The 15,037-nt window shown below is 37.8% G+C and overlaps 1 protein-coding gene and 1 long non-coding RNA gene across 4 annotated transcripts in view; one reads left to right on the plus strand and one right to left on the minus strand.

The window, feature by feature from the left end:
• The window catches only part of CDIN1 (CDAN1 interacting nuclease 1), a 113,908-nt gene extending 103,568 nt beyond the window's left edge, over positions 1-10,340 (minus strand). For both annotated transcript variants that reach the window (XM_042862406.1, XM_042862413.1), the window contains exon 1: positions 10,059-10,340. In XM_042862406.1, the coding sequence (XP_042718340.1) occupies positions 10,059-10,159 (101 nt within the window). In that variant the 5' untranslated portion in view covers positions 10,160-10,340. The remainder of the gene's footprint in view (positions 1-10,058) is intronic.
• A 115-nt stretch (positions 10,341-10,455) lies between these two features.
• LOC122178134 overlaps positions 10,456-15,037 on the plus strand; it is a 35,608-nt gene continuing 31,026 nt past the window's right edge. For both annotated transcript variants that reach the window (XR_006178240.1, XR_006178238.1), the window contains exons 1-2: positions 10,456-10,719; positions 13,864-13,961. This is a non-coding gene — a long non-coding RNA (uncharacterized LOC122178134). The remainder of the gene's footprint in view (positions 10,720-13,863; positions 13,962-15,037) is intronic.

Consider the following 15,037-nt stretch of genomic DNA (forward strand, 5'->3'; position numbering starts at 1 on the left):
ACAGAAATTTATGTCTTCTTTTGATCTTTTTATATTTTGTGAATTGAAAATAATGAGCTTCTCCAGGAGAACATGTTGCTTGCCTGTATTGAAAACTGAAGACCAGCTGGATTTTGAACATGTATTTACATTAGAGCTGGAAATGGCTAATGTTCGATTGTTGTTTGGCCATTAGGAATCTACGCTCATTCTCTGGCTATTAGTTTTTGCACTCTGTACCAGTTCTAGCCTCAGAACATATGCAAGCATTCCGTAGAAGAAATACAAAAGGATTGGATACCAGCAGTATCAATAGTGGATTGAAAAGAAGTTCTGCCATCTCCTAGCAGATCACAAATGGAAAGAGAGACAAGTGGTGCCATTATCATCATCTGAGTCCTCAGTAATGATGAGGAACTCCAAAAGACTCTTCATATTAATTCAGATAAAAACGCCTTCAGTCATAGAAGTGAATATTATCTCTATACGGTCATAGTTTTTATGTTGTCTTCAGAAAAGGTTCTAGCAGGCAACACTACAGAAACTACTATCTTTGGTATCACGTAGGTCTCAGAGAAAAATCTGAAAACATTCTGCTTTCTATGGAAGACAAATGTGTGCTGTGTTATGATATTTTTCTTCAGTGTTGCAGCTGCCTGGAGCTATCTGGGAATCAAGAATACCAAACAATTTGAATACCTTTCAGGCCTAGATCCAGATATGCAAATAGAGAATATTCATCCAAACAGAGTCCACTTCAGCACCACATCCCAACCTGAAGCCATTACACCAGTTTCAACAGACAGTGACACTTGCTTGAAGATCCTACTCAAATGAGAAAGATAAAGCAGAGGATTCAAGTACAAGAAACCTCCAGGATAAAACAGGAAGACTGTCATTATCAATTGGGCTACTGGGTACCTTAGGGCATGCACTGTATCATGTATCCCATTCAAATCACTACCACATTCAAACTGTTATGGACACTAGAATTTAAGAAACACGTAAGAAAAGAAACAATAAGACTAATAAAAATGCTTTAGTTGCTGACAAAACACAGTTTCCAACCTAAGGAGTTTACAACAGTTTACAAGCCAGAACACTTTTCCGTCAAGAAGTGCAGATTCCTGTTTGGTAAATTTAAGCCTGCTGACAAGAAGTTCATTTACTCTGAATTCTTTGTTTGAAGTCCAGGGATGAGAACTCCATGAAATACAAGCTGAAAACTAATGATAAAGCACGAAATCTTAGCATGCCAATGGGAGCTTGAAATCTACTTGTATGGTACAAATTAGTCAAACAAATGAACAAGGCTTTTAACTATCACTGGATCTGAAGAAAACAGAACAGTATTTTTCCAAACGTTTTCTAATGCTGTTTTCTTTTTCTTTTTTTTTTTTTTTTTCTTAACAGTGCTCTATTAGATGTGTCTTAAAAGACTGTTTTAATATTATTAATTACTGTAATCTATATTCTTACTGAAAACAATCCTTATCAGTATTTCATTCGTTTGAAATACAGTGTGACCTTCTGAGACATTCACCTTGAAAAGATACGATATTTTCACCAGGAACTTAAAGAAGTAAACAATTAAAAATGATTCTCATCAAAGCATATATGTTATTTTATTAAGTGATATGATAAGCTCAGGGGCATATATCAGAACCAAAATGGTTTTAGTCATTAATTTAAGTAATAAATCATAGGTTCTGCCAACAATGACAGAAAACAGATGCTAACAAGAAGATGTATTATTTAACATTGCCATGTGTTATAAAAATGTAAGTGTTTAGGACACGTCTTAAATTTTTATAATAATATGCATTTAATACATTACTGTTTTGACACATACAAGAATCAAATTTATAGGTCTCATTCAGCACTTGCTTTCTCTTCTGTGAACACAGAATGGATTCCTGGGGGAAAAAAACCTCAAGAAGTGAATGTATCAAATGGATGTTTTCAACAAAACCAAGTTGTTTGTCTTGCTGTCTTGAAGTAAGTACAATAAGCATTGAATCTCATTAAAAAATGAAAACCAACATATTTGCCTTTATGTAAACACAATTTTTTCCCTGAAAGTTCCCAGGAAATTCAAACTATTAAGTTTATCTATATACAGGTAACAAAGCATCTTATCACTTGGTAGAAAGTTACAGAAACAATTCCTTACAATTCAGGATGTCAATATTGTGTAACTCCCAATGAGCCTGCGAAATCATAAGAATAGCAGAAGTTTCATTCTCCAATGTATCATATTTATTATTTATTCTCTACATCAATTTAAATAATATAGTGGAATGCTACAATGATTTTCATCCACCACATCCTTTGCAAAAATGTCAAAACCAAGAACTCTATGGTAGTTAGCAAAATTATTGAAAATGTGATCTATTCCATTCCTCCCATTCATGCCTATCCTCTTCTCAGGACTCTGAAAGCTTGACAGAATGATGATCTGATCCAAGTCCTGACATATGAAAGCCTAAGAAATGCAATTATGCCTTTTGGCAAGCCCAGCCACACTAAACAGAATCACCATGTGCACACCTTCCTCGGCACTGCATCACTTCTGCTAGTACAGCATGCTGTGTAAGGTCCCTCTGCAGGAGGGTCAATTGTTTCTAAAAAGGTGAGCGCTTCTCCCAAACATTTTGTTTTGCTTTAAGGAAACTGGGTAATAACATTCCTATTCGCATTCTATTTCACATTCATTTTCAATCAACTTCTCCAGGTATCAGCACAGTTTCTTTCTTGGAAGTGCTCCAGTCAATGCTTTAAAACACTTGAGGAAGCAGTGATCAGAGTACGGAAACTAAATTTTCTTCATTAAGTCTACTGAAGCAGATATTAAAAATGCATTTAATATACTGGGGATGGCTGGTGGGCATCACTGACTGTGACAGGCCAGTTACTGATGAGCTGCTGTCAGACAGCCTTCTCAGCAGGGATCTGTGTCTAAGGCTGCTGAAGGACAGCAATATCTTCCCTTGTGTGTAAGCTCTATTCATCTCCCAAGTATTTACTAAATCACAGACCTGTGCACACAAACCCAGCGTTTCAGCGCATGCTAACAAATGATGGATGGCCTAGTCAATTCGTTATGTCCTGAAAGCGTGATTTCCTGCCATTCCAATCATCAAACCTCCAGAGCCTTCAGAGCTGATCAGTCCTGGAGAATATATTTTGCAGGCTCTATTAAAGGAGTAGAGGTTCTTTCCATTAGTCTCAAACTTTTTTTTTCCTGCCTGATTTAAAGAGATTTAAAGAGAACACCCTCCTTTCTCCAGCACCAGCACCACCACTACCACTATTATCTGTGTAAAGGATTCAGGGAATGTACCACTAGTGTTAGTAAAAAAGCATTCCTGGAACTCCAGCCAGTTAACGATACAGATTTTGTCTGTGATTACTATAAAACACTACAATCTTTTATTTAAACAACCTATACATCTTTATTATGTAGCCTAGACAACCTCCAAAACATTTTGTAACTTAGCTTCTATAATCAAATACCTTTTACAGCAAGGGAGAGCTCAGAAGGACTTGTTTTCTTTGTATTTGCCTACTGAAAAAGATCAGAGTGCTCTTAATTGTGTTCCTTTTTAAAGGATACCACTTAGGAATAAACTTATGATGTTCCAAAGACAGGTTAGCTGTCAAAGACATAAAGCTTCCAGATTTCTCCCCTTTCATAGCAAGGCAATATACTTGCTATCTTTCTTTTGCATGCTAGAGGAGAAATTTTATTTAGCTTACCTATTCAATGATCTACAGGAACAGGATATTTACAACTCACACTTTCTATTCTGAAGCATTGAACTTCAAATGAATCAGCCTACACCTGCTGGAGAATTAGTTGTCTTAAGGTACTGCAGATTTTTCTACAGTGGTATAACATATAGGAGAAAACTTTATGTCAGTAAGTATTTGCTTACTCTAAAATACAGAGACCTCGATTTTCCTTACTTGCTAGGTGTGATCCAGCCACATCCAGCACAAACCAATCCACACTGCCCTACCATTCACCTCAACCTTGACCTGGAGATTAAACTCACTTTTATTGCACACAAAGGTCATCTGTGTTAGGTCAAAATTCAAAGTCCCTTGTCAGCTAAGGTTGATATATTCCAACCTTTCCTACTCTAATGCATCAAATTTTTCATGGTGAGGTCATATTCAGCAGACAGTGTATTCAGCGATTTATTGTGCTATTGTAATATAGCCCAGAATATGATTGTCTGAAAACCAACACATGAATAAAATATTTTTCTATCTCATGTACAAAATCTCCTCTGCTCATAAAACTCCATCCTAGACTTATCTGCAGACTTCAGAAGAATGACACAGTGAGGAACTGTTTCTTAAATAAAATAAAAAATTACCATTTTTACCACCACTGTCCATAGTATAAGCAACATGAGTACAAGGGCACCCTAAAATCCACAAGTCAATTAAAATGCACATATGGTCAGTGTTAAAACTTCCACTTCATCCTTACTTAACAGCCAACGTAATCTGGCCCTTAAATCTGTAGACATCTGTTGGTCTATCTGATGACATCCAGCTCATTTTAGAATGAAATACTTGGAAGAGTGTTATGGGATGTACATTCTTACTCTACTGGTGATTATCACTACCATATAACTTGTGAAGTGGCAAAAAGCACAACCAAGTTAAACTTTATAAAGCAACACAGTAACATAATGACCAAGACAAGCCCTGCAGCTTTGACATAAGAAAGGATTTTTTTTTCTCCCTCTTTTTGTCCTTGCCTCTTCTTGCTTTTCTTTAGAATTTTCTTTTCCCCTTATTTTTTTTTTTTTCTCTTCACTCTTATTTTCTCTCTCTTCTCTCTTTTACCTTTTCTCCACTTTCTCTTCTGTGTGATTTTTATTTTATTTTATTTTATTTGAAAGGAACTGGACACCCATGTAGTAATCCTTCCCATACTGCAGGGAGAAAAAGTTAAAAGAAAATACTCATCAGTACTAAAGAATTCAGAAACTACAACCTTAGTTTTGGCTGCACATTTCAAGCAAAATTTCAAGACTAACATTTAAGATAATTTTGCCGTTCACTGGAATGGACATCTTAGGTGGGAAGGCTTGTAAAGAACAGAAATGATGCATGTATCATTTTGTATCAAATTACAATAGAAAATACATTGTATTCCCTCAAACTTACTGCTGAGGCATTCTTACTCATGTCTTCCACTTTCTTGTTAATAACAACATGCTGCAACAATAACAACTCTCCAAAAAATCCTTTCCACCTCTTTAAAGGAAACCTGAAGGCCTAGAAGTTACACGTGCCAATGTAAGAATTTTCCTTCTAAATGCTGTCTATAGCAATCACAGAAATCAAAACCTGATCAAAACTGTGTTTCCCATTCTCAGTGCTTTCACTGCTATCAATAGCTATTTTTAAATGTGTACCTTATTTTTAATCTAAAGAATAATGAAAAGAGACAAAGTTCTTCCGAGTTAAATGTTGATTTTTATTACAGAGGAGAATTAGTTTCCTTCCTATGTAGAGCCGCAGCATAATCAGTTTTTCATGTGACACAACAAATCCAACTAGTTTCAAGTCCTCTGAGGCTTCAACAGTGAAAAAGGAAAACCTGTAGTGCTCTTTGGTTCATCTTAGCAAAACTGTAATATCTTAAGAGTAGACATCTGTAATATCTGTGCACTGAATGCAGATCAAGATCTGATACCAAGGCTATGAATACAAAGAATTTATGTCCAAAGGGAATTATATCAATTCATATTATGTTTTGAATTTTTATTTCATTGTAAGAATATTTTCATTACGCAAAATTTTATTTTACACGTCTGAAAGTTTGTATACTGTTAATTTGCTTTTCAAATAATAAGGCAAAATTATTTTCTCATCTCTTACTGTCAGTGCTTGCATTTGAGGTTAAATGCTTTGAGAACATAGCAAATGTTAAATTATGATAGATTTTACTACATATAACAGATAAAAACAAACACTAGAGCAAAATTTCATTTACTCTGAAGTTTAACATTAAAGAAAAAACGAATACAAAACCTAATAAATTCAGAGCTGCTCCAGCTCTAAGGTCCAGATCATGTAAAGAGAATAAATTAGTGCAAAATATTTGCCAATTCAAAATAGACAGGGTGGAAGGTTTAGCAGTGATCAGTTAATCTGTCTTTCCAGGTCTCTGCATCTCCCACTAACGACTACTTTCTCCTCCTTCATAAGCCAGTCTATTGAAATCAGTGAGGTGGTTTATGTAGGCAGAGCATGAATTTTTCATCGATAAGCAGTGAGAATACAGAAAAGCAGAGAGAGTTTAAACTACATTTTCATTTTAAGAAATAAAAGTTTCTATCCCTTGTGGGCACAAAGGCATCTTTCTAAACAAGAATTGCTAGATAAATGCTTGGAGACTGAAGACAGTTCATGTGCTTATTTAAAAATTTTACCAACTATTTAGAAGAGGAGAGGCAGCCAAGAAACAGCAGACCTCTGTCAGTTTTGCTGTGGTGAAAGGCTTTCCAGTTAGAAGAGTATGTAACCAATTTCTCTCACACCAACGGGCTAGGAACCTATGAGTAAGACATCTCTATTTAGTATAGCTGAGCTTGAGTCCTGAGCATAGAGCTCCAAAAGCCACCTAGATGGCCAGCTGCCCCACTCTCAAGCTCACTGCCAGTACTCCCTCCTCGAACTGCAGCTCCAAGGAACATCAGAGCAGAGGACAGAGAATCCTTCTTCCGTTTTGACTCAATCTCCAGGTACCATTAGCAGCAGGCCCGGATTCCAGCAATAAAAAGGAAAACAAACAATCAAACAAGCAAAATACAGAAATAAAAAGAAGCAGACGAAAGAGAGCCGCAGCCGCCTTTATTCCGTACAACTACCATAGAGGGCTTATCGGACACTGCTTGATAATATAAGCAGCAGCAGATACGAAGAAATGAAATTATTCATGAAAAGACAATAACATACTTCCTTGTAAATAAAGCTAGCTGGCAGAGGGAAAACACACTTATCCACCAATAACTCTAAAAGTCAAAAAGAAGCAACAATGACAGTGGTGAAAAAGGAAGAAAAAATAATAACTCAGCAGTCTTAGATGATCAGAAGTTTGGCTGGTAGAAATAACACTGATTCCATGTGTTTAAAATTCTTTAAGGGCCTTTGAGCATGAACCATCACTGAGAAAAACAGGTAAAATTTAGCAAATAATAAACAAAATATTTTCCAATTTACATTGTCAGACATTACCATGTAGACACATTGTTCAACAACAAATCACACTGGGGCACTTCCAAGGCCTAATATGAAGTTACACATAATACCAAATACCCATACTCAAAAATGAACAAACTCACTGTGAGCCTAGTATTACTTTCTTCCTTTGCTTACTGGAAAGCTACTCTTACCAATTTGCTGTCAGAAAAGCTCATCTTTATCACTGAGAAGGACACTTTTAAGATGAGGCACAAACAGAACACTACTTCTTTACTTAGAATCAAAGATGAAAATATTGTGAGTGAAGATCTACATAGGGCAGCTGCTATAAATTCTAATACTTTGAAATTCCAGCACTGTGAAACTCCCTATATACACAGTTTGCACTCAAAAGGGTTCAAAAAAGAATGCTTTTACAGGAATAAAAGTAGAGGCAATAAAAAGGAAGTCAAGCTAGAGGCACTAAGTTTGTTTAACAACTTATAATTAAGTAAGGAAAGGAATATAGACTTCATTAATTGTGGTATGGAAGAATACAATACTCCGAGCTGAACTGAAATATGTTTCACAATAGTCCAATGTGAGAACTCAAAAGTAAGGCTTTGGGGACCTCTGAAAGATCTGAGACTACTGAGTGAACTTGCAATGTCAGAAAGTTCCTGGAATCCCCAAATCAGATACAGTGTAGTGTAAGATACTCTAAGACTTCAACAGAATAGAACCAAATGAGGAAAAACTTTGTGCAAGATAAAACAAGACATAAGTCAGCAAACCTTACACCCTTTGAAATCCTGGCAGGAGGCAGAGGAAGATTCTATCAAAAAAAAAAACTGTAAAATTCCATTAGGATTGGTTATTAAAAAGAAAAGCAGAATATTGTATAAAGATTTGAATCAGATCCAGTTATTTGACAATTATGTTCTGTATGTAAGAACTTGACAAGAAATTTTCAAAGAGAAAATACGCATTCTGCTGTATTCAGAAGAACAGGTTTCTACTTTTTTCTTCTCTTTTTTTTTTTTTTTTTCCTCCTGGAAACACCTACACAAGAACACAATATCAGCTTGAGTACGAATCAAACACTCAAAAGCTGAACTTTTCTGAACAAAATGATCTTTGAAAAAATTAAAGTTTAAAGGTCTGACCTAAACTGATATGTGATGATAAGGTGATTCTTACACAGATCTAACTACAACTAAAAAAACAAGCACTAAAATAAATCAGATTGTAACCTTTTCAGATCATTTTCTGCAGTGCTCTACATGTCCTACAACTTGCCCTACCATAGGTAATACAATTTAGACATTAGGTCTCATTGAGAAAAACAGTATCACAGACGAACATGAACTCATGGGTAAAGAAAAAGTGGAAGACTAAAATACACAAGTTACAAAGGAAAATACAAATTACTACCAAGTAGTTAACCACATGAGAAACAAAGCAGGAAATTACTTTTCAGAAAAGCACAACACAGAGCATGCAGAATTAGTGTCCAGTGTTGTATATGTCAAGAAGCTCAAAGTAAGTGCATCCAATACATGCTGAGATTCACTGTGCTTAGCAGTCAAAATTCCATTTTGATAATCCTCATATCATGCCCAAATCCCGCTGTTAAAAATGAAGATGTTTGAACATAAACATGAATGTTAAAGTTGAAAGACAACTGCTAAGTACAGACATATGCTGCCACAGTTAAGTATTTCCCAAGCTGCAGCAGTACTGTGCAAGCTGAGCTGGGCTCCCAGCAATGCAACTCTATGAGCTCACTGAACCAGCTACTTTGCTTTATCATCAATTCTTCTCTACAACAGGGTCATTGCCTCAGCTTGATTTTTAACTACATCACTTTCCTGAAAAAGCAGATTTCATTGAACACTTTGAAAGCCTTGTACTGGCTCCTCAACCACATACTGCACAATGCACACAACTTCACACAGCATCTGCAGTCACACTTGTGGTAAGACTAGCAAGGCTTGTTCAGGAAGCACATGGATGCTTTTTTGTTTTATTTATCTCCATCTCTCACCAGGATAAGCAGAGCACCTAAGAAACTGCATTTTTCTGTATTATTACCTGTGTGTTTTAAAGACAATATCACACCTTTCGCAGTGGAATTCAGTCCAATTCTACCCAATTTGGCACCAATAACCCCATGCGAAAAGCTGGAGAAAAAAATTTAAAAAATCCTTGCAACATGTCCTTTAAACTCTATGATCACTGATAGTAAGCAAATTCTAGAAATGAAGATCAGTACATGAAGCACATCGTGCCATGTGCAACTTCCATAGTAGCCTATGGTCACTTGGGAGTGTCTTTGACAATCCTGAAGGATGTCAGGTAAGGAAGCAGATGGGTGCTCACATACAAGCAACTGAGGGCAAAGCGTGGTGTGGGAGCCATGGGTCTGATAAAGCAGTATCCCGAGCCAGATTCCATCCTTATTCTCACTTGCAGAGGCAAGGCCCTGAGCAAGACTCATTTGTCAGGATGCACGTGGTGCTTCGGAGCTCTGAGAAGCGCCCGAGAACTTACATGTGAAGGGGCAGCAGAGGAAGGTGCACACTTTATTTTGCATCAATCTCCTCGGGTCACAGAGAGCAGGAAGTATCCTGCTCGGAAAGCAGCAGTTTAGCGAGCTGCACCTTGTCGTAGAGTGACGTGTGTGTTTGTGTGTGTGTGTGTGTGCGGGTGGTTTTGCACTGTGTGAGGCTTGCAACTGGAGACAGCGGCTGGAGGAGGCGGTTGGAGCTGGTGGCGCGGCCTGAGCCCGCTCTCAGCGTGCAGCAGGCCGCCGCCCGGCAGAGCAGCCCGCCCAGCGCCGCACCGCGCCGGGGACAGGAAGCACTTACCTAGGGAACTTCTCCTTCAGCTTCCTCAGGCTCTGCCGGGTGGGCTGCACGTGCCCCAGGAACTGGGCTATTTCATCGTACTGGGCTTTGGTGAGCTTCATGCCTCGCGGCGCCAAGAAATGGCCGAGTTGTGCCTCTCCGGCCCCGAACAACGAGGCGGGGAGAGGCGGGAGGCAGCGCACCCGTAATCGGGGGATCGGGGCGACAGCCCCCCAAGGCGCCCTTTACTCCCAGCCCGCCGATCACACAGCGCGGGCCACTGCCGCCCCACTTCCCGCAGCTCCGCCCCGCGGCCCGGCCGGGGCGGTGAGAGGGGCGGAGCGGTGTGGCCGGGCGGAGAGAGCCGAGCAGAAAAGCGAAGTGGGGCCCCATGCGAGTTGGCTCTGCGCAGCCGCCGTTTGTGTAGCTGTCGGCTACTGGCGGCTGTTTCGACGTGCTCTTCTGGTCCTCGCTTGTGGAGGAGAGGAGGGCGGTGGTGGCTGCCGCCACAGTGCCGAGGAAGTGCCCGCTGGCTTTCCTATCTGAGAGGGCTGGAGGAGAGCTGGCAGAGGCCTTTGCATTACTCTCTGCATTACTCTCTGCAGTGGCACCTCAGCTTCGCGGGGCTGGAGGCCAAAGCAGGGGGAAGCTGATCTGCAGCCCACTCCATTACAGTTCTAAGGTATGGCTTTGAACTGTATGGCTTGGTAATGACTGTTTCTCCTGATTTTTGGTTTAAAAAAAAAAAAACAAAAAAAAAAAAAAAAAACACAAAAGCAAGAAACAAACTCGATGCAGAAAGTGGCACAGTAGTGCAGCAGTGGATCCTAAGTGGGGCTTACAACTTTGCATGTGTATGCAGGAATTAAAGTTTTCTGTTAAATTTTAGAAGGAAACTGTCTCCCGGCTGAACCAGCCCAACTAATTTAGCCATTTCCTGTAGGAAAAGTGCTCCAGCACTCTGATGATCCTGGTTGCCTGCATGACCAGCTCCATGTCCTTGTGCTGGAGGATCTAGAGCTGAATGCTGTACTGATGGGGCCTTATGAAGGGTGGAGTAGAGGGAGAAAACTGCCTCCCTCACCTCTTTTGATACAGCCCAGGGTACAGTTGGCCTTCTAATCGTTAGAATTATGACTTTTTTTTTTTCTTTCTGGCATTTATGTTTAAAGTAACTAAGTACTTTTTCTTTACTACTACTACAGGTCCTTTAGAAAGAAATAAATAGTGATCCTTAAAGTCTTGCTGTGTTTGTTGTGAGATCATTTCTAATGAAGTTGTTTTTTAAAACAATAATGTTACCAGATATAACTTCTAGACTTATTTCTGTTCATCTCCTTTGCTCAGTACTACATTTTTGATTATTATTATGTTTTTAAATCACATGATGCTCAATTTGCAATGCAGACATATGGAGTGATTTAGAACAGTAGTATGAAATAAACAGTTCATTGACCAATGTTTTGTATGTGTATTAGGTGTATTTATCTGACATACATGTTAGCTATATATTTGATTCTTAGATTCTTGTACTGGAATGGAGTTATGTAGGTTTCAAAATTGTTTTAAAATTTAAGTAAATAACCTTCTAGCATTAAGGTCCAGTAAAATTGAGATGAACTAATAGCAAGCTATAGTAAGGAGATAGTCTCAGGTATGTAAACTGCTGCTTTTATCTCAAGGAAGCATTTACAGTGAAATGCGAAACATGGTTGGGAAGTGTAGTATGTGAAATATAACTCACTCTGTGAGTTATATTTTAGATTAGTTAAGTTGTTCCAATGAGAAAGAAATCACAGAATTGTTGGGGTTGTAAGAGGCCTCTGGAATTCAGCCCCCTTGCTGAAGCAAATTCCCTAGTGTACATTGCACCTGAAAGCATCCATTCACAACCTCTCTTGACAGCCTACTTCAGTGTTCTGTCACTCTCATAGTAAAGCTTTTTTTTTCATGTAGTGCCCATTGTCCCTTGTCCTCTTGCTGGGCACCAGCAAGAAGAGTCTTGATTCCCACCCTTTAGATATTTATAGGTGTTGATTAGATCCCTTCTCAGTATTCCCCAGGCTGGATGGTTCCAGGGAGGCTTAGGAATTCTGAGCTGCAAATGGTTGGATACTGGCCTATAGGCTTCATTTGTTCTCATATTCCTTTCTTGGTGTCTGTCCTTGGCAAATTGTTTTTCTTGCCTTGGGGTTTTAGTCCATCTATTATAAAAACTAAGTTTTCATCCAAAAAAGTATGCAGAACTGAAGAAAAAAAAGTAGTAGTGGGAGAACCAAATGATTGGAAATGAAAAATGGAGGGAGAAAATGAAAAAGAGCATGTAAGCTGTAGGGGTGAAAATCAGGAAACTTATGATACACCTGGCAGAGAACTTCCAGTAATAATTATCATTGCTTGATGACAGTCTTAGCTACAGTTGGTGTATGATAGCAAGTAATGGCAACTTGGTCTGTTTCATTTGGCTAGTTTATTTTTATTTAATTCTATTATTTTGTGCTAGTTTGTAGTTTTAGCTGTTATTAGCAGGTGTACTCCATTATCTTGAAAAGGTGATTGCATAGTGTGATTTACAGCCAAGTTCAGAGAGAAAATATCTCCACAGAGCTTAAAAGCACTATGTTTTGAGAATACTTAATGATACTTAATGGTAGTATGATATTATGGGGAATCAATTCATGCACAAAGTGCAAGTTTTTATTAGATTTTTATGACCATCCAGTTGTCTTTTTATTTGACCACCCTACTTCTTCATAGACACAATCTCTGTTCTGCATTGCTTTCTGTAGCAAAATTAATGCAAAGCATGCTAGTATCCATTTATATTTTCTAGTCCATTTGTATCTGTTTGTGTTGGAAACTGTAAAACTAAAATCTCATTATTAGAGTGTTTATTACAATTTTCTGAAGTTTGTAATGTTCAAACTTTAGTTTGATGGTCATTTTTGCAAGTAATCTTTTCTCGAGAAACGCAGCTCTGCTCGTTTAACATCTTTGTTAAAGAAAACTTGAGCAACGTTTCTGCTTAACTTGTTAGCAACTGTATCTGTAACAGGTCTACTAAACACACCTCAGTAGATAAAATTTAGGATACAGTTGTTACCTCATAAAAAACCGAGAACCCTCAGGTTTTTATCTCATTTGTATCCATGGGTTTTAATGTACTTTTTGAAAGTGATTGTGCTGTGAAAGAACCTGATATGTTCAGTTTGTTATCCAAAGGAGAGAAAAAAAAAAAAAAAAAAAAAAAAAAAGAACAGTTGGTCTATACATCACTGTTAAACACTGACAGTTTTGCCAATTCACTAGTCACTGTAAGTTTCTGATCTTTTTTTTCCCCCTACAAGTATTCATGGAGTTGCTTGGCACTGCAACTGTCCGAAAAGCATGACAACAGCAGAATTGTTATACAAGATATTCAAGGGGGCAAGTAGGCTTTTCTTTTTTTGTTCTGTGTCTTCAGCCAAGTTTCTAATAGTCACCTGAGTAACTCAGACAAATTAAGTCAGTTTTCAGTAATATTATATCCAATATATCTTTCTTCATAATATTTATTTACTTATTGAATCAACTCAGGAAAAAAAAAAGTCTTTGCATAGTGTTTTGCAAACACTGCTTTACATGGGGCTCAGTTATCAATTGAAAGCATATCAATTTTAATGGACTTGGAAACAGACTTCTTATGGTTCTAAGCTGCATGTTTATGTATTTTTTGTAACAAGCTGTAAAGGAATCTTGAAAATAGTGAGTTATTAAAAATCAGTTTCTATAAATGAGTTGATAATATGCTCTAAGTGTTCTATCCTACTGCTTCTCTCTCCTGTAGTTCTACATGATGAAATATCTGGTGTTTGGAATTCCTTTTTGAAGTTCTCAATAGTTGGATGCAGAAACCTGTGTGAAAATATCCACTTTCAAATTCAGGTACTTAATGTTTATTCGCCCTTGTCTCTGTGTTTTAAAATATCATCAAATACAGTATACTGCTTTTCTCCCAGGGGGATTTCAACTTCATTCATTGTGCAGAGGAAATACTGTAGTTGTGTGATGAATTGCATTGTTTTCTGTAGGACCTTTACCTCCTTTGTTGCTTCATTCACCCAAGTACAAATTCTTCAGGATCAACAGAAAGAACAAGTGTTAAGGTAGTTTGACTGCTGCCCAGGTAATAGGTATTCTCTCCTTGCTTCCTTTGTGTTCCACTTCATGGAAGTGTGAAGTCCATTGATACAGTTATTTTTCCATGTGGCCTTTTTTTTAATACAACATACACAGTACTATGTGCCAGATCTTTAATTTAATTACATAGGTGCTATAATCTACTGCCTAAAGAGATCATCTTGACCTACTCTGGCCAGTTTCTGAGCAATACCTATGCACCTGTATTACTGCTACTGCTGATTTTGTGCATACAGCTGTCAGGCAAATCAGCGGATTCAGATGATAACTTAACTTGGCAGAAGAAAATAGCTATAAAAATAATATTTATTTCATCTAAATCAATGTGTGAGTCTAACTCTCTGGGAGGAAATAGGGTTGCACAGAGCTGCAAGACTACTTTCCCTAGACGGTAGCAGAGCTACCTGGGGGATTAACCTTACAAATTACACATCTAAATTAGGTGCCAACCATTAAGCAATATGATTATCCTGCATATGTTCTTCTTAGAATTTACATTTAAAAGCCTAATTACGCGAAATGCTAAGCACTGTCAATGGAATTGAAATTAATGGAAGTTTTACTTTGAACATGCAAGGTACTGAGCACAGTGTTCAGAAAAGTGAGGTCCTAAGTGTATTATGCTGCAGAAACCAAATCAGTGAACAGTTTTGGCCTAGATCTTTCAAATTAATTTCATACATACACATAGATATATACATATGTATATACACACCTACACAAATTTATACAAAAATACATGACAGATGAAAAGGAGTATTGAAAATGTATTAATATATATAATCATGCTAGTGTTTATGCAATACGCTACTATGGTGATG

This window comes from Lagopus leucura, unplaced genomic scaffold, assembly GCF_019238085.1.
Source record: "Lagopus leucura isolate 7727_CA_CO unplaced genomic scaffold, USGS_WTPT01 Super-Scaffold_1, whole genome shotgun sequence".
Classification (NCBI taxonomy): Eukaryota; Metazoa; Chordata; class Aves; order Galliformes; family Phasianidae; genus Lagopus; species Lagopus leucura.